At 60.5% G+C, this 21,833-nt stretch overlaps 1 protein-coding gene across 1 annotated transcript in view; it reads left to right on the top strand.

The window, feature by feature from the left end:
• The first annotated feature begins 607 nt into the window (after positions 1–607).
• Positions 608–21,833, top strand: part of CELSR1 (cadherin EGF LAG seven-pass G-type receptor 1) — a 135,968-nt gene continuing 114,742 nt past the window's right edge. The window contains exon 1 of the mRNA XM_030320940.1: positions 608–4,226. Within this exon, the coding sequence (XP_030176800.1) occupies positions 608–4,226 (3,619 nt within the window). The remainder of the gene's footprint in view (positions 4,227–21,833) is intronic.

Here is a 21,833-nt window from a genome sequence, read left to right as displayed (position 1 = left end):
CCGCCCCGGCTGCGCCCCCGCGTCTCCATAGCGATCCTCCCGGCGCGCACCTCCGGGCCGGCTCCCCCCCGGGGCCGAACAATACGCGGCGGGGCCGGGGGCGGGGCCCGGCGGGGCCGGGGGCGGGGAGAGCGCGGGCAGAGGGGGCGCGGGCCGAGCGCACCGCCCAGGCAGCAGCCGGCCGCCGGGGTCTGAGCGGCGCGGAGCGGCCCAGCCCGCTCCCGGAGCGCTGCCCCCGCCCTGCCCGGGCCCGCCCCGCTTCCCACGCCGCCCGGCCGAGCCCGCGCGGGAGCCACCTGGAGCCGCCCGGAGCCGCCGCCACCGCAGGTTGATGCGCGGCGCCCTCCCGGGACGCGCAGAGGAGCCATCTTGAAACCAACTTCGCAAACTTTCGCAAAGTGCTCTCGAGGTGGAAGCTGCGGGGGAGACCGGGAGCGCGGCCCCCGGTGTCCCCGCCGGGGCCCCCGGGGAGGCAGGGCGCGGGCCGCCCCGAGGGCCCGGCGCCGGGCGCGCAGGAGCCCTCCCCCGGCCGCGCCGGGTGCATGCGGAGCCGCGCCGGGTGCATGGATTGTGCTCGGGCGCCCGGCTCGGGCTCGGGCTCCGGGCCATGGCGCCGCCGCCGCAGCCGGCCGTGCTGCCCGCGCTGCTCCTCCTGGCTGCGGCCGCCGCCCTGCCCGCGCTGGGGCTGCGAGCTGCCGCCTGGGAGCTGCGCGTGCCCGGCGGCGCCCGCGCCTTCGCCCTCGGGCCCGGCTGGACCTACGCGCTGGACGCTGCGCGCACGCCCCGGGCGCTGCGGGAGCTGCTGGACGTGAGCCGAGACGGGCGACTGGCGGGGAGGCGGCGCGGGCCGGGCGCGGGGCCCCGGGGCTGCGTGCGCCTGGGGGGGCGCCCGCTGCCGCTGCTCGTCCGCCTGACCGCCCGCGGCGCCCCGACGGCACTGAGCCTCCGCCTGAGGGTGCGCGCGCACGGCCCGGGTTGCGCCGCCCGGCCCCGCAGCCGACGGGCCCCCAGCGCTGAGCTGCGGGCGCGGGCTGTGCTCACCGTGCCGGGGCCCGGCGCGGCGCTCTGCTTCCCGGCCTCGGGCGGCGGCGGCGGCGGCGGCGGGGCCACGCTGCACTCGGCACTCGCGGCCCTGACCACGTTCCCCGCCTGCAGCTGCCCGCCGCGCCCCGGCCCCCGCTGCCCGCGCCACCCCGTCTGCCTGCCGCCCGGGGGCTCGGCCCGCCTGCGCCTGCTGTGCGCCCTGCGGCGCGCGGCCGGCGCCATCCAGGTGGAGCTGGCGCTGGAGGCGGCCGCGGGGACGCCCTCCCCGTCGCTGTCGCCGTCGCCGTCGCCGCCGAGCCGGCCCCAGGCTGGGGCCGGGGGCCCGCGGCGGGCTCGGCGGGGCGCTGGCGGCAGCACGACCCCGCAGTTCCCGCTGCCTAGCTACCAGGTATCGGTGCCCGAGAACGAGCCAGCGGGCACCGGGGTCATCGAGCTGCGCGCGCACGACCCGGACGAGGGCGAGGCGGGGCGCCTGAGCTACCAGATGGAGGCGCTGTTCGATGAGCGCTCCAACGGCTACTTCCTCATCGACCCCGCCACGGGCGCGGTGAGCACGGCCCGCGCACTGGACCGCGAGACCAAGGACACGCACGTGCTCAAGGTGAGCGCGGTGGACCACGGCTCACCGCGGCGCTCGGCCGCCACCTATCTCACCGTCACGGTCAGCGACACCAACGACCACAGCCCCGTCTTCGAGCAGTCCGAGTACCGTGAGCGCGTGCGTGAGAATCTGGAGGTGGGCTACGAGGTGCTGACCATCCGCGCCACCGACGGCGACGCGCCCTCCAACGCCAACATGCGCTACCGCCTGCTGGAGGGTGCGGGAGGCGTGTTTGAGATCGACCCGCGCTCGGGCGTGGTGCGCACACGCGCGGCGGTGGACCGGGAGGAGGCGGCCGCCTACCAGCTGCTGGTGGAGGCCAACGACCAGGGCCGCAACCCGGGCCCGCTCAGCGCCACAGCCACCGTGCACATCGTGGTGGAGGATGAGAATGACAACTACCCCCAGTTCAGCGAGAAGCGCTACGTGGTCCAGGTGCCCGAGGACGTGGCCGTCAACACGCCCGTGCTGCGCGTGCAGGCCAGCGATCGGGACCAGGGGCAGAACGCGGCCATCCACTACAGCATCGTCAGCGGCAACCTGAAGGGGCAGTTCTACCTGCATTCGCTGAGCGGCAGCCTCGATGTGATCAACCCGCTGGACTTTGAGGCCATCAGGGAGTACACGCTTCGCATCAAGGCCCAGGATGGGGGCCGGCCTCCGCTCATCAACTCCTCGGGGCTGGTCTTGGTGCAGGTGCTGGACGTGAACGACAACGCCCCCATCTTTGTGAGCAGCCCCTTCCAGGCAGCCGTGCTGGAGAACGTGCCTCTGGGCCACTCGGTGCTGCACATCCAGGCCGTGGACGCGGACGCGGGGGAGAACGCGCGTCTGCGCTACCGCCTGGTGGACACGGCTTCCGCCTCCGCGGGCGGCGGTGCTGGGCCTGGGCCCCAAGACCCCGCGGCGCCCGCGGACTTCCCTTTCCAGATCCACAACAGCTCTGGCTGGATCACGGTGTGCGCGGAGCTGGACCGCGAGGAGGTGGAACACTACCGCTTCGGGGTGGAGGCGGTGGACCATGGCTCCCCGCCCACGAGCTCCTCCGCCAGCGTGTCCATCACGGTGCTAGACGTCAACGACAACGACCCGATGTTCACGCAGCCGGTGTACGAGCTGCGTCTGAACGAGGACGCGGCCGTGGGGAGCAGCGTGCTGACCCTGCGGGCCCGCGACCGGGACGCCAACAGCGTGATCACCTACCAGCTCACGGGCGGCAACACTCGGAACCGCTTCGCGCTCAGCAGCCAGAGCGGCGGCGGCCTCATCACCCTGGCGCTGCCGCTGGACTACAAACAGGAGCGGCAGTACGTGCTGGCGGTGGCCGCGTCCGACGGCACGCGCTCGCACACCGCGCAGGTCTTCATCAACGTCACCGACGCCAACACGCACCGGCCGGTCTTCCAGAGCTCGCACTACACGGTGAGCGTCAGCGAGGACCGGCCGGTGGGCACCTCCGTGGCCGTCATCGGTGCCACCGATGAGGACACGGGCGAGAATGCGCGCATCACCTACGTGCTGGAGGACCCGGTTCCGCAGTTCCGCATCGACCCGGACACGGGCACCGTCTACACCATGACCGAGCTGGACTACGAGGACCAGGCCGCCTACACGCTGGCCATCACCGCTCGGGACAACGGCATCCCCCAGAAGTCCGACACCACCTCCCTGGAGATCCTCATCCTCGACGCCAACGACAACGCACCCCGCTTCCTGCGGGATTTCTACCAGGGTTCCGTCTTTGAGGACGTGCCGCCGTCCACCAGCGTCCTCCAGGTGTCTGCCACGGATCGGGACTCGGGCCCCAACGGCCGCCTGCTGTACACCTTCCAGGGTGGGGACGATGGTGACGGCGACTTCTACATCGAGCCCACGTCCGGCGTGATCCGAACCCAGCGCCGGCTGGACCGGGAGAACGTGGCCGTGTACAACCTTCGGGCCCTGGCCGTGGACCGGGGGAGCCCCGCCCCGCTTAGCGCCTCGGTGGAAGTCCAGGTGAGCGTCTTGGACATTAACGACAACCCCCCGGTGTTCGAGAGGGACGAGCTGGAGCTGTTCGTGGAGGAGAACAGCCCGGTGGGCTCTGTGGTGGCAAGGATCCGTGCCAACGACCCCGACGAAGGCCCCAACGCCCAGATCATGTATCAGATCGTGGAGGGCAACGTGCCCGAGGTCTTCCAGCTGGACCTGCTGAGCGGGGACCTGCGTGCTCTGGTCGAGCTGGACTTCGAGGTCCGGCGGGAGTACGTGCTGGTGGTGCAGGCCACGTCCGCCCCGCTCGTGAGCCGGGCCACCGTGCACATCCGCCTCCTGGACCAGAACGACAACCCGCCGGTGCTGCCCGACTTCCACATCCTCTTCAACAACTACGTCACCAATAAGTCCAACAGCTTCCCCACCGGCGTGATCGGCCGCATCCCGGCCCACGACCCCGACCTCTCCGACAGCCTCAACTACACCTTCCTGCAGGGCAATGAGCTTCGGCTGCTGCTGTTGGACCCTGCCACCGGCGAGTTGCAGCTGAGCCGGGACCTGGACAACAACCGGCCGCTGGAGGCGCTCATGGAGGTGTCTGTTTCCGGTGAGTGGCCGGCAGGGCTCCCGCCAGGCCGCCTGGAGGGCCACGAGCCGCGGGGACCTGCCAGGGGCCCGCCCGGCATGTCGGGGCGCATTTGGGCAGGGCCCGGGCAGCTCTTTGGGGATTTGTGGCCTCCGGTTGGAAGGTTGGTGCCTCGGGCTGGGGGCGTGCTCCCCACTTAGGCCAAGGGAGTGGGAGGGGTACCCACGCCGCTTCCCACAGCGTTTTTGCTGGGAGCAGGCCTGGGCTGCTTCAAGTTCAAGACCAGGGCTTTTTGGCCCTTTGCTCAGCGGGCTGTGGCTCCTGATTGTGCTATTAAAACCTGGTCTCCAGGGTTAACTGAGTGGTTGTCTGGTGTGCTTGGAGATGCTCGGCAGTCAGCCATCCCTCCCCCTGTCTGGGAAGATCAAAGGTCACTGCCCGCCCCGTGCGCTGGATGGAAATTGCTGGATGGTTCCCTGAGTCACCCTGTAATATGGCTGGAGTTCGCTCCCTTGGTGTCTCTTTTCTGTCTCCTCCAGATAATAACAATCCGGCTCGTGTGTGCTTGTCTGTCTGGGAGCTCTTTGAAAAGCGTAGCCTCGTTTGATCTTGGCTTCTGCTCCTGGACGCGGACTTGTAATTTGGGTGTTACTTAGAGGCCTGCCCGCTTCGGCGGCGGAGCCGGTGTGGGAACCCAGCTGGCCCTCTCTGGGGCTGGAGGCGCGCCGAAGACTTGGACGGTCTCGGCTCAGCCGGGCACGTGCTTGGTTGGCGGCAGAGATGTAGTCCTCTGTGCTGCTGACCCCCGTGCGCCAGGCAGGACCCGCAGGGCCAGGGAGAGGGGGACAGATGGAGGGTGTGGGAACCGGGGGACACGGCGGCTTCTCAAAGGGACCTACGCCTAGAGACGTGGTCGGCTGGCGCGGCCAGGTGACCTTAAGGATGAGACCAAACCGTCACCAGGAAAGGCTTGGATCCGTGGGTCGTTTGAAGTCAACGTTTCGGTTGACTTATTTCAACAATAAATCATTACGATCCAGGATCACTGTGGGAGCCCTGCCAGCATTAAAAAGTTAGTTTTCCGATTTGTTTTGTCTTCACAGTTGGCCATCGGGGTTGGGTGGCAAACGGTTGTTTCCAGTTTCTGTGGTTTGCTTATAAGGTCTGGAGCCTACAGCTCCAGTTGGGAAAGGTGGTGCAGCCCATCAACATGAATTTTGGCCGTATAGCCCATCCGCAAGTGGCTATTTCACGTTCTGTGAAGTTGTGAATTACAGGCAGAGAATACGAATCTGGGCAGAGAGCGAGGAATAAATAGGCCCTCAGGGAAAACTGTTAACCGGGGTGATGGATATTCCAAGTAATGGCCAATTAAAAAAAAAAAAAAGGGCTCTTTTCCTGAATGCCCCTTCGCTCGGTTTTGTTTTTTCTTATACAACTTTACCTGCGGGATGAAGCAGAGTGGAGAGAGCCTGTATGAAAGCGAGTTGGCAACATCCTAGGGTTTTGATTTCACAGGGGACACACGGGGCTTTGGTGGGAGCGGTGTGTGTGGAAGGGTGGATGTTTTGTGTGTCTGAAGCATCAGGAATGTGCCCCCTCCCCCCCACCGCGTCAGCCGGATAACAGGGCTTAGGATGGATTTCATTCACAAGAGGGTAGTTACTGAGCGCTGGCTTGGCCGCCTGGAGGGCCTGTAGTGGGGACCACAGTCGAAGGTGGGTTGGGGGTCTGTGCTCCGCAATGACCGGCTCAGGGACCCAGTGCTGGGCTCTGATCCTGTGGCGACGTAACGCTGTGCCACTCGGGCCCTGGGCCTCAAGTCTTGATTTCCCCCTCCTGGAAACCAGTGTTTACCTTTAACTGGGTTCTGATCGGACATCGAACAGTTTTATGAACTCTCGCACTTAGACTGACACTTACTCCTCTGGTATCTGGGAGGTGAGCCGTGTTCTGCCTCTTGCCTCAGAGGAAATTCTCGAAGAATTACTTGCGAAACCGAATATTCCCGCGCCTGAACCCCGGCTCGGCTCCGGTTAGGGATGGTTTGAATACAGATCACCTCGGGATGATCTACCACCTCAGGCCGTTTGACGGCTCTTTTAAGGCTCCCCGGGGAAGCCAATGACTGGAAACTGGAAAATCTGTAATTGCAAAACAGCACAGCTTTGTGTAGAAACAGCACGGCACCGAAAGATCAGTCCTTCCGACTGAGTCAAGGTGGATTCTTAGGTTTTGTGAAGGAACAATGGGGAAAGCTGTTGTTTTGGACTGACGCGCCGTTTTCACTGAAGTGTTACTGGCTTTCCTGGATTTACAGCCATGCCCTAAAGCCTCTGATGCATTATGACTGCCCTGGAGGGGCTGGACGGAACAGGCGGGCAGTAGGGTTTTGTGGGAGCCAGGCCAGGAAGGGCTGGGGGCCTCCAGCAGAGCGGCCTGCCGGGGAAGGTGCACCTGGGGGCGGTGCCCGAGCTGGGCGAGACAGAGAGAGACAGAGCACGAACAGGGGAGGGTCAGAGAGAGAGGGAGACACAGAATCCGAAACAGGCTCTAGGCTCCGAGCTGTCGGCACAGAGCCCGACGCGGGGCTCGAACTCACGGACCGCGAGATCGTGACCTGAGCCGAAGTCGGCCGCTCAACCGACTGAGCCGCCCAGGCGCCCCCGGAAAATGTTTTTGACTTCTGAAACGGTCACGTACAAGTACCTGCCGTTCTTGGATGATATCCAGCGGTACAAAATGTTCGTTGTCTATGCGACGGTTTTTTTTTTTTTTTTTTTTTAATTTTTTTTTTTCAACGTTTATTTATTTTGGGGACAGAGAGAGACAGAGCATGAACGGGGGAGGGGCAGAGAGAGAGGGAGACACAGAATCGGAAACAGGCTCCAGGCTCTGAGCCGTCAGCCCAGAGCCTGCCGCGGGGCTCGAACTCCCGGACCGCGAGATCGTGACCTGGCTGAAGTCGGACGCTTAACCGACTGCGCCACCCAGGCGCCCCTATGCGACGGTTTTTGAACGAGGTTTAAAATTCTGTGATTGGGACCTTACTCTGGACGTTTTAGAAAGGCGGCGTTTGCATTGTTTGAAGCTTTATGACTGATAACCCGATGAGATCCTTCAAGCAGCAAATGCTTGCTTTTTTTTTTCCCCCCAATGTTTATTTATTTTTGATGGGGGGGGCAGGGTCAGAGAGAGAGGGGGACAGAGGATCCAAAGCGGGGTTTGTGCTGACAGCAGGGAGCCCAACGCGGGGCTCAAACTCACAAACCGTGAGATCGTGACCCGAGCCGAAGTCAGACGCTTAACTGGCTGAGCCCCCCGGGCGCTACCAAATACTTTTCCTTAATCGTTCCAGATGTCAGTCTCGGAGGAACGTGCACATTTTTAATCCGCCTTGGACTCGCGTGTGCCTGCGGGGTTAGGGCCTTAAGCCGTGCCTTATGGAACACGGCACTTGGTGGGAAGTGACCCTGCATTTGTGGGCATTGCGGACCTGTGGGTGTGGGAAAGGTAGCGTGTGTGGGCTAAGAATGACTGGTGGACAGATCACTCAGGGGTGCCAGAAAAGAGTGAAACTCGGTGAAGTAAGATTGAGCAACCTTTCTGTTGTTTACCTTGGTGGGGAGTATATGGCATGAAGTCGTCTAGGCCTGATAAAGTTTTAAAAGGTATTTTGCCTAGTTAAATACAGGATATCGCAGGGACTTTTAAATAGGCGATTGCAAACAAGGAAATAGAGAGATGGCCCCGTACCAGGCAGCGTCTGGGTGTTTGGTCTTCTGTTTTTCTCCCAGACTTCACAGTGAGAAAAGGATGGGCCAGCTCAAGCCGTTTGAGCTGTTGCACTGGATTCTCCGGTGGCAGAGACTGTTCCAGAAAAGTTAGGTGCTGCTCGAAGCTGGTTAGTATCCAAGGGCTTCGGTAACTCTGGGGATAGTCACTTGCTAGCATACTTTTAGAAACACTGGCTCACCGGGGTGCCTGGGTGGCTCAGTCGGTTAGGCAAACAGACTTCGGCTCAGGTCATGATCTCACGGTTCGTGGGTTCGAGTCCCCGCGTCGGGCTCTGTGCTGACGGCTCGGAGCCTGGAGCCTGCTGCGAATTCTGTGTCTCCCCCTCTCTGCCCCTCCCCTGCTCACGCTCTGTCTCTCAATAATAAATAAACATTAAAAAAAAAAAAAGAAAAAGAAACACTGGCTCAGAAACAAAGGAGTGTTTATTCTTTTTTTTTTTTTAGGTTTATTTCTTTTGAGACGGAGTCCTAGTGGGGGAGGGGCAGAGGAGAGACAGAATCCCAAGCAGGCTTACCCACTGTCAGCACACAGCCGGACACAGGGCTCGATCTCACCGACTGTGAGATCATGACCTGAGCCGAAATCCAGGGACGCTTAACCAACTGAGCCACCCAGGCGGCCCTGGGAGAGTTGTTTCTTTTACCGAGCACCTAATGTGTGCCAGGCCCTGGAGAGCCAGTGTGGCTCCTGTGGTCTAGGGATGATCAGATTAACACAGACAAACACGGAACAGAGTTCAAGAGGAGGGAGGTGCAGGAGAGGGTGGGTGTGGGGACTCCCGCTCCCATCATGAGCTGAAGCGCCTTCCTGGCAGGGGAGTGGGTGTGGCAGAGCCCCTGACCTGTGGGGGGTTTTGGTGGCTGTCAGGGGAGATTTGGGAGAGAGCCGGCTGGGGGCCGAGGGACGGTGAGACTCCGAGAGTGGGTCACCCGTGGTTGTTGGGGAGGCTGAGGGCAGAGTGCGCGTGGGCGGGGGAGGGAGGGGGCGTGCAGAGGGAGAGGGAGACAGAGGATCCCGAGCAGATTGACTGCCAGCTGCGGAGCCTGATGCTGGGCTCGAGCCCATGAACCATGAGATCGTGACCTGAGCCGAAATCAAGAGCTGGGCGGTTAACAGACTGAGCCACCCAGGAGCCCGAGGGAAACTATTTTTTTTAACGTGGGAAAGATCACAGGCAGGTGAGCCCTTTGGAAGGCGGGGTGGTGGGGGGTGGCACAGAGATCACGTGTGGACATAGACCGGCTCTGGTGGTTTGTCGGTGACGCCCGAGCTCCGTCCAGGACGTGGTGCCCGTCGGAAAGTCCACTTGGGGCCCGGCTGACGCGCCCGCTGTGACACCCGAGAGCAGAAACCTGCTAAGGAGGCGGGTAGGGGGCGCTGGGTGCCTGGGCCGAGCAGCAGGTCGCACCTGGGCTGTGTCGTGTGGCTCGGGGCCACGGGCCTCCACCCTGCCAGCACTCGGATGCTAACACAAGTAGATTTTATCGTGTGGGCAGAGCGTGTGGAAAATATTCCTGAGTTTGGCATGGTTCTCCTCAGCTCACCGCCTCGGGGGCAGTCGTTTTCTGGTGTTTTCAGGTCCTGTGACCTGAACACGTAGGGTCACACGAAAGCCGTAGGATTAGATCCCTGGCTGCTGAAGGGGTGTGGTAAGGGACCACCTGCCTTCTGGATGTTTGCTTCGGGCGGGTGACTGGGGTGGCCTGGGGAAGCGTGGAAGGGTTGGGGGTCCCGGGTTGTAAGGGTCAGAGTCTGAGGGGGATGACGGGGACCCCCTCTGCTTTCCCCCCGTGAGCCTGGGGCCCCGTACACAGCAGGTGCTCTGCAGTATCCGTGGGTCATTCGTGGAACGACCCAGAGGGGCGTGGGGGGAGGGTCTGCCTGCAGAGACCGCACAGCGGCTCCTCTGCCCTCCCGTGGGGGACGGGGGAGGGGGGCTGGCGCAGAGGCAGGATGTCCCCCACCCCCCACTTTGGGTCCCTCCCGTGCCTTGCTGGGGGCTTGGCCCGAGGTGGAGGGTGTACTCCAGAGCCGCATTCTCACGCTTTTGCTTCAGGTAAGAACTTGTGGATACCTGGTAATCGGTTCCCCTTTTTGGGTGTGAACATTCCAAAGCTGGGAAAAGCCTACCACCAGCCCTTTATTGTTTTGTCACTCCCGTGAGCGTCTCCTGACGTCCTGGAGAGGGGCCATGATTCTTTCGTAAACACACACGCAGGCACGTACGCATATACACACCTGTGCGCACACACAGACATACATAAACGCACATGTGTGTGCATGTGCATATATGAATGCATGCGTACATATATGTGAATACGCAGACGCCCATGCAAACCCATACAATGTATGTATATGTGTACATGCACACACGTGTGGACACTGACACCCATGTACACATGCATGCACACACAGACGCACATACATGCAATGTACATGTACACGCATGTGTACGTGCACGTGGACACAGACACCCATGCACACATGCATGCATACAGACGCACATACATGCAACGTATGTATACATGTACATGCACGTGGACACAGACACCCATGCACACATACACGCACATGTACACATGTGCACACATACACAGAAACACATGCACACATATGCACGCATGCACATGCACGCACATGTGGACACTGACACCCGTGCACACATGCATGCACACACAGACGCACATACACGCAGTGTGCGTATACACGCACGTGTACATGCACGTGGACACACACCCATGCACACATACACGCACATGTGGACACTGACACCCATGCACACATGCGTGCACACACAGACGCACATACACGCAGTGTGCGTATACATGCACGTGTACATGCACGTGGACACAGACACCCATGCACACATACACGCACATGTACACATGTGCACATACACAGAAACACATGCACACATATGCACGCATGCACATGCACGCACATGTGGACACTGACACCCGTGCACACATGCATGCACACACAGATGCGCATACACGCACGTGTACATGCACGTGGACACAGGCACCCATGCACACATACACAGAAACATATACATGCACACATATGCACACATGCACATGCACACATGTGTGGACACAGGCACCCATGCACACAGACGTATACACGCAACATGTGCGTTTTTGTGTGTGTACATGCACATGGACACAGACACCCGTGCACACCCATGCACATGCAGACGCATCCTTGCACACACTCATGCATGTACACGGACACACATGTGGACGCGCAGACATCCGTGCATACATTCATGCACGTGCAAACACACGGACGCACATACAGACATGTACATACACGCGTAGACACAGGTGCTCACAGACACATATGTGTGCAGATACACAAATACACTCATAGAGACACACACACAACTTAACCAACTACTCTGAAAGCAGATGGTGAAGCGTAAGCTTTCCTTGCGGCCACCCCGACCCACCATTTCAACCTCTGCAGGGGTGGTAGGGTCACGTTGGCTGGCTTGGCCGTCCCTCAGGGCCGGGGACCCTGCCGGCTTGAGAGTGTGCCACGGACCACGGGCCTCCCGTGAAAGGGGCCACGCTGGCCTTGGGCTCAGAGGGGCAGCCACCAGACGCGAAGCTGTCCGCTGTGCAGACAGCGGCTGTGGGGGTGGACCCCGGGGCTGCTTCTGCACGAGCCTTTCGGCCGTGTGCCGTCGGTGAAGGTGAACGGGGTGAGCTCTGAGCCCGAGCGCTTTCTCCGTTCATCTCGTGGGGTGGGCTTCAGGCCGGAAATGGGTCGGCGGGGACGCACCACCCGCTTCATCATCGTGAGCGAGTGTTAGCGATGAGACAAGCTGCATCTTCCAGGCCGAGCCCCTGCCCCCCCCCCCCCACCACCCGCGTCAGATCTTCACGCCTGGTTCATCGCAGCCGTGGAGGTGACAGGGCCGGTTTGCTCTCTTGGGGTGTTTGGAGTGGTCCTGGCCCCCCAACGTGGCCCGGGGAGAGGGGCCTCCTGGCCTTGAGGGGCCCCGTGGCTTTCCCAGATCCCACCCACCCTTCCCCCTCCCCCGCAGGCACTCCCAGCCTGAACATGGAGCCCGTGGTGGCTGGCTCCGTGCCTCCGTTCCCCCCCCACCGCCCCACCCGGCACAGGCCAGCAGACAGTACCCGCAGGGTGTGGGGAGGGCGCACTGGGGATGCCTGTGCTATCCGGACGTGGCAGGAGCGGCTGGCCTTCTCCGCCCGATCCCTTTCCTGTGGTCAAGCAGCTGCGAGGGCCGCCTTCTGCACTGGCTGGTGGATCGTGTCTGGTTCCATGGGAGCAGTCTGGGGGGGATGGGGCCACACTGCAGGATGAGGAAGAAGGCGTCCTTGGAGCTGTCCCTGCAGAGCCGTGTCATTGGAACTGGAGTGCAGGACCGATGTGTATCGGGCGGGGGGGGGGGGGGGGGGGGGGGGGACCCGAACCAGTGCAGGGGTCAGAGTCAGAGGCAGTGTGCAGGTGAGCACCAGCGGGAGCTTGCCCCAAACTGGCTGACATGCCCTTGGGGGCTTTTTAGCTTCGAGAGCTCAGATCCTGCTGGCCGGGGGGCTGGTCTGCCTTCCTCCCTTCCCTTCCCTCCCTCCCTCCCTCTATCCACCAATCAAGATTTTTCCTTCTTTTTCAATACCTTTTTTTAAGTTTATTTGTTTTTGAGACAATGAGAGCAAGCAGGGGAGGGGCAGAGAGAAAGAGAGAGAGAGAAAATCCACACTGTCAGCAATGGAGCCTGATGCGGGGCTCGAACCCATGAACGGTGAGATCATGAGCGGAGTCGAAATCAAGAGTTGGACGCCCAACCAACTTCTTTCAACATTTTGTGTTTAATTCCACCTCTGTATTTTTTTTTTTTTTTAGGATTTAAGAAAGATGTAATCTAAATGATACTTGGGTAAGGTAAACTTACAGCAGCTAGTTCAAACAAAGTCATATGCTGTGTTAGCGTTCGGAGATAAGAACTCTCTCGCAAGGCAATAAAGTTTTATCAGCGAGCTGAGCGTTGAAGGACCGTTTTCGTAGAGGGAAGGCGTTCAGCGGCCCCGCTTTGGAGACTGCCGCACACGGCCGTGGTGTGGCCACAGCCGTCCTTTGCTGCGCTGGGACGCGTCTCTGGCGTTGGAAAGAGCGTGAGGTTTCCCTGGTGGTGCAGCTGGGTGGTACCTGAAGTGCTAATTGCTGATGCCGGTCGAGTCAGCGCCCCCCTGGGCCTCAGTGTCCCCACTGAAATAAGGAGGTGGGATGGTCACCCCCAGGCCCCCCATCCTGACTCCAGCCTTGTATCATTCTGTAAGCGAAGGATCAGAAAAACAGAAATGCAGCCTAGAGATCTGGCTACGTCCTGGGAAACCTTTTTCTTGCCAGGAACGCTGTAGGTGCTGAGAAACTATTTAAATTTCTCATTTAAAATAGCTCATTTAAAAGCCATTATGAAATACTCAACAAATCACATACCTGGTAAGGGATTACTGTCTAGAATATATAAAGAGCTTCCACAACTCAACAGCAGAGAAACAACCTGATTAAAAAACGGACAGGGGACTTGAGTAGACATTTTGCCAGAGAAGATGTACGAAGGGCCAACAAGCACATGAAAAGATGCTCCACACCTCTCATCGTCAGGGAAGTGCCGGTCAGAGCCACGATGAGATACCGCCTCACCTTTAGGATGGCTGTTACAGAAACAAAACAGGGCAGAAAATACGGGATGGCTACGATGTGGAGAACCTGGAACCCTCGTTCGCTGCTGGAATGGAAAATGGTGCAGCTACCGTGGAAACAGTTACGGCGGTTCCTCGAAAAGGAGAATTTTGCCATAGGATCCAGGAACCCGCTTTGGGGTATGAAGTAAAAGCAGGGCCTTGCACAGAACTTGAACCCCCACGCTCATAGCGGGGCAGTTCACGATACTCGAAAGATGGGGGTCTCGAGTGTCCACCGGCAGGTGATGAGCAAAAGTGGCATATCCATACATTAGGAGTAAAAAAAACTTTTTTGAATGTTTATTCATTCTAGAGAGAGAGAGAGACAGAGCGTGAGCGGGGGAGGGTCAGAGAGAGAGGGAGACACAGAATCCGAAGCAGGCTCCAGGCTCTGAGCCATCAGCACAGAGCCCGATGCGGGGCTTGAACCCACGAGCCGTGAGATCATGACCTGAGCCGAAGTCAGACGCTCAACTGACTGAGCTGACTGAGCACAGCTGGGGTGATCCAGTGCAAGCCAAGGTCCTGGGGCCACCAGAACCGGAAGAGGCAGCAAGATTGTCAGAGGACAAGTGACCTCTGTCTAGGAGCTTTCAGCAGAAGTACTGAGCCACCTCAGAAAACCAGAATATTCCATGGGCAAGGTTGTAGGGGGCAGTGGTTTGGGAACACTGGACGCAGTTTTAGCTCAGAGGATGACGCCCCAAGAGGTGAGGAGGGACACTTACAAGGGTCACAAGTGCACACTCTCTCTGTCTTTATAGCTCTTGGTAGAGGAGGTGGCCCGAGTGAGTAAGAAGTTCTGGGGTCTTCTGTGACCCTGCCCTGTTTTTAAGAGTCCCCGGTGCCACCTCCCGGAGAAAGGGCTCGGGGCGTGGGGTCACGAGGAGAGGCACCTGGCTCGGGACAGGTGGTAGCCATAGTCCCTAGGCCCGGGTCTTACCGGATACGGTGCAACAGTGAAGGTTGCAGGTGGGGTGGTCCCTGCAGAGAGCCTTCTCAGGGAGGTCGGGAGCCAGCAGGGTCTTGAGTGGGTCAAAGTGAAGGGTGGGGGCCAGGGTCTGAGTGTTGGTGAGTGGCCCCATTTGGGAGCTTGGAAACTGCAGCTTCTTGGGGACGGGGTGGGGCCTTCTTAGGAACCAAGTGAGCTCACGGGAGCTGAGCAGGCTTCTCCCCGGGCCTCAGGCGCCAGGGTCGGCAAGGCGGTCCGGTCAGGGGCCAGCGAGGTCTGGGGTAGGGATTAGGGCAGCGTCCTGGGATTGCTCTTGGCTGCGCTGTGTGAGGTCCTGCTGGGCCCATCCCCTGCCTCCTGGTTCCCGCTGCAGCGTGTGCACAGAGAGGATTTGAGTTCCGCGTTTGTCGTCAGAGTGCGTAACACCAGCTCCCTCTCTGTGCTCCTCCTGGAAGGTTCCGCTGCACCTACAGATCTTTTTGTAGGCTGCCTCCTGGACTTAATGCGGGCTTCCTAGGTTCAGGGAGGGGCCACGGCCGGGTCAGTTTGCTCCCGTTCCCCAAGGTGATGGGCTGTGTGTCACCTGTAACACAGGACCTCAAACCGGTAGCTGAAAACAACAGAAATATATTCTCCGCTGTTCTGGAGGCCAGAAACCTGAAATCAAGGCGTTGGCAGGGACACTGTGTTCCCTCGGAAGGCTCCTTCCTGCGTCTTCCGGTTCTGGTGGCCCCAGGACCTTGGCTTGCACTGGATCACCCCAGCTGTGCTTCTCTTGTCATGTGGGCTTCTCCTGTGTGTGGCCTGTGTGGCTCCTCTCTCGAAAGGGCACCAGTCATACTGAACCATGGGCCCACCCTTCTCCTCTCGACCCCACCTTAATTTACATCTTCACTACATCTGCAAAGATTCTATTTCCACATCGGCTCATGTTCACAGGTACAGGGGTGGGGAGGTTAAGACTTCAGTGTGTGCTTTTGGGGGACACAGTTCCACCCGCTACAGCATGGTGCCCTGAGTTCATTGTGTTCAGTCAGATGGCAGAGGTCTGCTTTGCCCGCTTGGGCACCTGGGCACAGCGTCCGTCTCCCTCACTGTGATGCCACGTGGCCCATCGGGATCCTGCCCTGTTGTCCTCTTTTCCCCTGGGGGCTCCCCCCCGCGGGGCTGAATATTGCACAGGAGAAGGCTCCCAGCTCCCCACACCCCTCCGGGGATGACAGTGGCCCTGGGCCCAGCTTAGGAGGGAGGGCGCGTGGGGGGCAGGTGGGCGTGGTTGGAGTCGACAGCACACCTTTGCCTTTTGTGCCTTAACGCCAGTGACACAGCTGAGGGAGGCACCTTTTCGGTCCAGCTCTCTCTCCCAAGCATGGAAAATTCTCTCACGTGTAAGTGAAAGCGCCCCAAATCTTCAAAGAGAGGATGGAAAATATGAAAGTTTATTGTTCTGAGCGATTTCCTGTGCATCTGGCACGTGGCCGCCGGAGGTCAGGGGCGTGTGTGTGTGTGTGTGTGTGTGTGTGTGTGTGTATATGTATGTATGTATGCCCGTGCGCACAGGACAGGACAGGAAGTCCAGCCGTGAGTTACAGCGTGTGTGCGAGGGCCCCGCACGGTCTGGCAGATACGCCCGAGAAAGCAGGCGGCGGGCGGGGCGGGGCACGTCGGTGACTGGGTTCTGTGCCCGGACAGCGCCGCTCGTGGCCCGCTAGATGAGTGTGTTTGTGGGGAAACCAGGCGGGGGTGACCCCGGAGGCAGGAAGCTGAGGGCTTCAGGGTTGGGACAGCTGTCCGAGTCCCCGGTTGGCCTGGGAAATCCATTGTGTGTGGGGCGGGGATTCTGTTCTCCCTCCTCCCGTTTGTGCTACCCACCGGCCTGGAGATTTTTTAAGTTTACTTATTTATTTTGAGAGACAGAGAGCAAGCAAGGGAGGGGCAGAGAGAAGGAGAGAGAGAATCCCAAGCAGGCTCCGCACTGTCGGCATGGAGTCCAGTGTGGGGCTTGAACCCACGGACAGTGAGATCGTGACCTGAGCTGAAGTCAAGAGTCGGACGCTTAACCCACTGGGCCATCCAGGCGCCCCCTGGCCTGGTGTTTTTTCTGAACCCAAAGTGAATTTGGAGCCGGGTGAAAACGGGCCCCCTTCCTTTCCCTGCAGCCAGGGGAACTGAGGCAGGGGAGCCCGAGGAGGGGTTTTCCACCCTCTCTGCAATGACCCATCAGGCGAGGGCCGCCTTCAGCCGGGACACCCCGGATTCTCCTTCCACAGAAACAGCGTCTCTGCATCTGAGCTCTTGGAAGCTGACAACCCCAGCCTCCGAGTCTTTTCTCTAATAATCCCTGCTGAGAAAACGCACAAAGAAAAAGAAAAAAAGAGAAAAAAGGGGCGCCTGGGTGGCTCAGTCGGTTAAGCGTCCGACTTCGGCTCAGGGCGTGATCTCACGGTTCGTGGGTTCGAGCCCCGCGTCGGGCTCAGTGCCGACAGCTCGGAGCCTGGAGCCTGCTTCCGATTCTGTGCCTCCCTCTCTCCCTCTCTGCCCCTCCCCCGCTCACACACTGTCTCTTCTCTGTCTCGAAAATAAATAAAAATGTTAAAAAAATTAAAAAAAGAAGAAAAAGAGAAAGAAAGCCCAGAAAGAGCGTCTTGTGGCATGCCCAGCCACGACGCGGGCTCAGGTGGGATCCCGTGGGTCGGCCACAGGTGGATCTGGGAAGCAGGGAGGGATGTGAGGTGGTGAGCGCCTCAGCTCCCTGTTCCAGCCCTCCGGGCGCTGCCTGGGTTCCGAGAGAGTTGTTTTTACACGCCGTGCAAACCGGTGAGAGCCCGAGAGAACGCACTCTGCGACCCTGAAGGGGCACAGGGGAGTGAGGTGACTCGGACATGACCCCAAGGGGGTGTCAGAGTGGCGACAAGGGGCTTTGGAAGTGGGCCCTTCTCGGTTTCGTTTGACCAGATCGCCTCGTGTTGAGGCCTCGCCCTGCCCCAGCAGCCTGGTCTAAGTCACGCGTCCTTCCCATGCACTTCTGGTACCCATCAGCACCCTAGAGCTTGGCATCCATGCCCGCTGGCCTGCTCGCTAACCCCTGTGCTCTCAGCACCGGCCGGGGAGGCCAGTCGGGGCGAGCGTGTGTGCAGGGGGGGGGCGTTTAGTACTTTACGGAGGCAAACCCGACTCTCCAAGGCATTTTGGATACTCCCCTGCTTTTCAGAAACTAGCTTTTGTGGGGCGCCTGGGTGGCTCAGTCAGTTAGGCGTCCGACTCCTACTTTCAGCTCCGGTCATGACCTCACAGTTGGTGAGTTCGAGCCCTGAGTTGGGCTCTTTGCTGGCGGTGCGGAGCCTGCTTGGGATTCTCTCCCTCTCTGCCCCTCGGCTGCACTCGCTTTTTCTCTCTCTGAAACGAAACCAGTTTTTTAAAACATTAAAAAAATAAAAGAACCTGGTTTATCAACCAGGTGAACCAGGCAGGAAACAGCCGCTGTCGGGATCTCAAGCAGAGAGGAAAGGAATCAGAAGGGATTCGGGGCTGAAGGAGGGAAAAGGGGTGCTTGCCGCCCCCTCTGTGGCCTCCGTCTCGGCCTCTGTGCCCCGGGCACAGGTGCCGTCACCCCCTCCGGGCTGTCCGTGCCATCCCGGGGTTGGACGAGGTCAGCAGAACTTTCTCGATGGGAAATCAGACTTCGAAACGAATCCTCTCCAACTCGGTGCCGTGGGGGTGGCAGGGGAAGGGGTCCTGTGGGGCCTCACGGGAGACGCAGGACCGAGACCTGAGCTTGGAGGGGCCTGCGTGGGTCCCCCTGCCTCGTGGGGTTGGGCAGGTGACAGCGACCCTGAGTTCTGAAGGTGACGCGGGCTCCGGGTGTGGGCTTTGGAGTGGGTGCCAGGAGGCCAGCGTGGACTGGGGTGTTCACCTGCCAGGCTCGGGGCTGGAGGGCTATGGGCGTGGGCGGGCGTCGGGGGGGGGGGGGGGCGGGGTCTCCGGGCTTTTCCTGCCGACACTTGCACTTGTGGAGACTCGGGATGACTCAGACGGGCGGGGCCGGGCCGGCTTCCTGGCTGCAGCTCTGAGCCCCACGGCAGAGGGGCTTCTACAGACACCGGGAGGGGGGCCGGAGAGCCGGCCCCCATCTGGGGACGCGAGAGGGAGCGGCAGGGTGGGTGACGACAGATGGCCTTGTGGTGTCCTCGCGCCGTGTCCCCCCCCCGCCCAGGACTGGTTCTGACCTACTGGCCTCCGGGATCAGGACGTGAGGTGGGCCTCAGCTTTCGGGCCTCACAGATGGGCCTCCGGGGGCCTGTTTCGGCGTGGGGGCCTCTGTGTCACGGAGGTTATAGCGGCTCACGTGTGGCTTCAGTAGTACGGGTTAGGAGCCGTGATGGCATCATCCGCAGCCTCGCCGGCTGGCCCTCAGCGCTGTCATCTTGTGGTCTCGGCAGGTCCCTCCCTGCTCGTCCCCCCCCCCCCCGCCCCGGGGTGGGGTGTCCAGCGGGGTGGGGGCAGATGTGCGGTCAAGGCTAGAGGCAGGTGCATTCTGGAGAGCCTGTTCTGGCCAGCGGGGCCGGGAGGTGGCAGAGAGGTGGATACACCACGGCTCCAGGCCGTGGCCGCCCCTCGCGGGTGCAGGGACTGAGGGTGAATCACAGCAGCCCACAGGCGGTGTCTCATCACGGTGGATCTGGAGCGCCCCCACCCCCCACGTTGATCTTTGCTCCTGGCGTCTTATGGTAGAGGAACTGCAGGGCGTGGGTGTAGACGTAACTGCTTCAGACTTGCCGGTGTGGACAAGGATGCGGGCTGGCCCAGGCTTCCCGAGAAACCTGCCCGGGGAATGTTCTCGAACGTGCGTTTTATCTCCTCGCAGATTTGCAGACTGACTGCGCTGCCTTCGGTGATCACGGACGCGTTGCCTGTTTTTGTCTGATTTACAGAGGATTAAAATGAGCAGTTGGGCGCTGCCGTTCCCTGGTGCCTCCCTCCTGGACGCACGGGGCCTCGGGCTCGGGGCTCGGATGTGCAGCTCAGGGACCTCAGGACGGAAGTGACTTGTATTTCCCTGCAGGCAACAGCGTGCCGAGCGTGTTGTGGCAGAATTGGAATAGTTGACGTCGGGAGGAAAATGAGAGGGATCCGTCACCCCACAGTTATGTGGCCCGGGCAAGGGACACGTTCATTCAGTGCCTGGGCTGAGTTTCGAGAAGGGAGGCGGGCGATTGTGTCTAATTCCCCGGAGACGCTCACAGAGCTGGCAGCGACCAAACACGGAGGGTGCCCTGGCCGCCTGACCCTCCGTCTGCCCGCCCCCCGCCTTCCTGCTCTGTCTGCCGTCAGTCCTCAGTGTCACCCCGGGCTGCCCCATTACGGCCCCTGCAGACTGTCAGTCCCACTGCCCCGAGCGTCCCGGGTCCTGGGTCACGGCTGTCCGTGCTGGGGATGCCCAGCCCAAGCCCGAGGTGAAGACGTGGTCCGTGTTTGTTGAGTGAATGAAGGAAAGCAAGCCAAAGAGACAGCACAGTCAATATTGTGTCATAACATAGAACAAAAGGAAAGGTTTACTCTGTGTCCTGTTTGTTTGAGGGAACTGTGACACTGAGACAAACGGTGTCCCAGTTGGGATTCAAGAGTGGTGTGTGTGTGTGTGTGTGTGTGTGTGGCCTCTCAGAGCTGAGGAGGGCCTGGAGGAGGCCCCTTGGCCGCATGTCTTCAGGGAGCTCCCCTTTGTGCTTGTTCCCATGTTTTTCTCTATATCTGTCACATTTCTATCCCATCCACGGTGTCCCAGTAAACGTGGAACCAGAAAACCTGCTGAGCAGACATGCCATGAAGAAGGCCAACACTGTACGTTTTTGATTTCTTAAAGCTTTATTCTGGGGTATTAATAGAAGTTGCTTTCCAGAATCCTAAACATTTTTTAGTTTGTTCACGACAATAAGCTGGAAAATTCTGGCGACACAGGAAAGCATAAAGGAGAAAGCAGGACATCGCCCCAAACCCCAAGCCCGGAGCAACTCCTTGTTGGCCGTCTGGTCTAGGTCACAGTTTCTCCTCTGCTCTTCCGGGCTTTCCACATGGCCGTGTGCCTGCCGAGGGGAAGGTGGCTTTTCCAGACGGTCACATGCCTTCCCCTCCGGGGCTGGCGGGCAGGGTTGTTGTGGTGACGGCCCTCCTTTCACGGGAAGGACTGTCCCTTCGTCCCGGGGCGGTGGGGCCTTGGAGGTCCTGGTGTGTGTCTGGCTCACTGTAATTACCTTGGAGGGGACGCCCCAGGGGGAGGGGGTGACAGTCCCCTCAGGATGGCCCAGCAGCCGAGGGGTTCACTTCTTCAAATGCTGAGCTTGGAGTTCTCGCTTTGAGACAGTTACTTGTTTCACACCAAAGACCTTAGCTTTTTGACTTCACCTTAATGGGCCAGAGACGGGCTCTGAGGACGGCCGCTGAGACACCCGTCCCTCCGTACTGGGCGCAGAGGGTCCCGAGCCAGCCCGGCTCACTGGTCCCACGGCCAGTTCCTGCATATCTCTGTGTCCTGTCACCAGTTGCCCTGGAAAGAACACGTCCCTCTGCCCCTGCAGCCCCACGGCCAGGGGCTCCCTCTCCTCCCTGGCCCGGTGCTGTACATGAAGGGTGGCCTTCCTGGAGGAGGCATGAAGCTCCAGCTCGTGCCCCCTGAGAGGGACGTTGGGGCTGAATGGAGGCGGGGAGGGCAGCGGGGTCCTTCACGCCTCATTGGATGGGCCACATACTCAACAAACAGCGTGCTGTGTGTGCGGGTCACAGGGCAAGCCCTTGTCTGGGGCTGCCTCTGGGCCTTCCCCTTGTCCGCCCCCCGAGGCCCCTCCCTCAGAGGGATTTCCCTGGCCCGGCTCCCTGAGGCCAGCCCCTCCCCGGGAGCCACGGAGACCCCCCTCCTTTGTCTCCCTGGCACACCCACCTCTGTCCGCCCCCAGAGCAGGCCTTCCCTTCTGTGCACTGTTGACACTTGAGGCTGGGGTGACCTCTGCTGCAGGCCCGTCCTGAGCGTGGTAGGATGTGGGGACAGCATCCCCGGCCTCCACCCACCGTGTGCCAGTGACACCAGAGTCGTGACAGCCAGAGTTGTCTCCAGACACGGCCACATGTCCGCTGCCCAATCCCCCCTCCCCCACATCGAGAGGACTGCCC

Source organism: Lynx canadensis, chromosome B4 (genome assembly GCF_007474595.2).
Source record: "Lynx canadensis isolate LIC74 chromosome B4, mLynCan4.pri.v2, whole genome shotgun sequence".
Taxonomy (NCBI): domain Eukaryota; kingdom Metazoa; phylum Chordata; class Mammalia; order Carnivora; family Felidae; genus Lynx; species Lynx canadensis.
The sequence above is the reverse complement of the archived record's forward strand: the minus strand, read 5'-3'. Positions and strand labels throughout refer to the sequence as shown.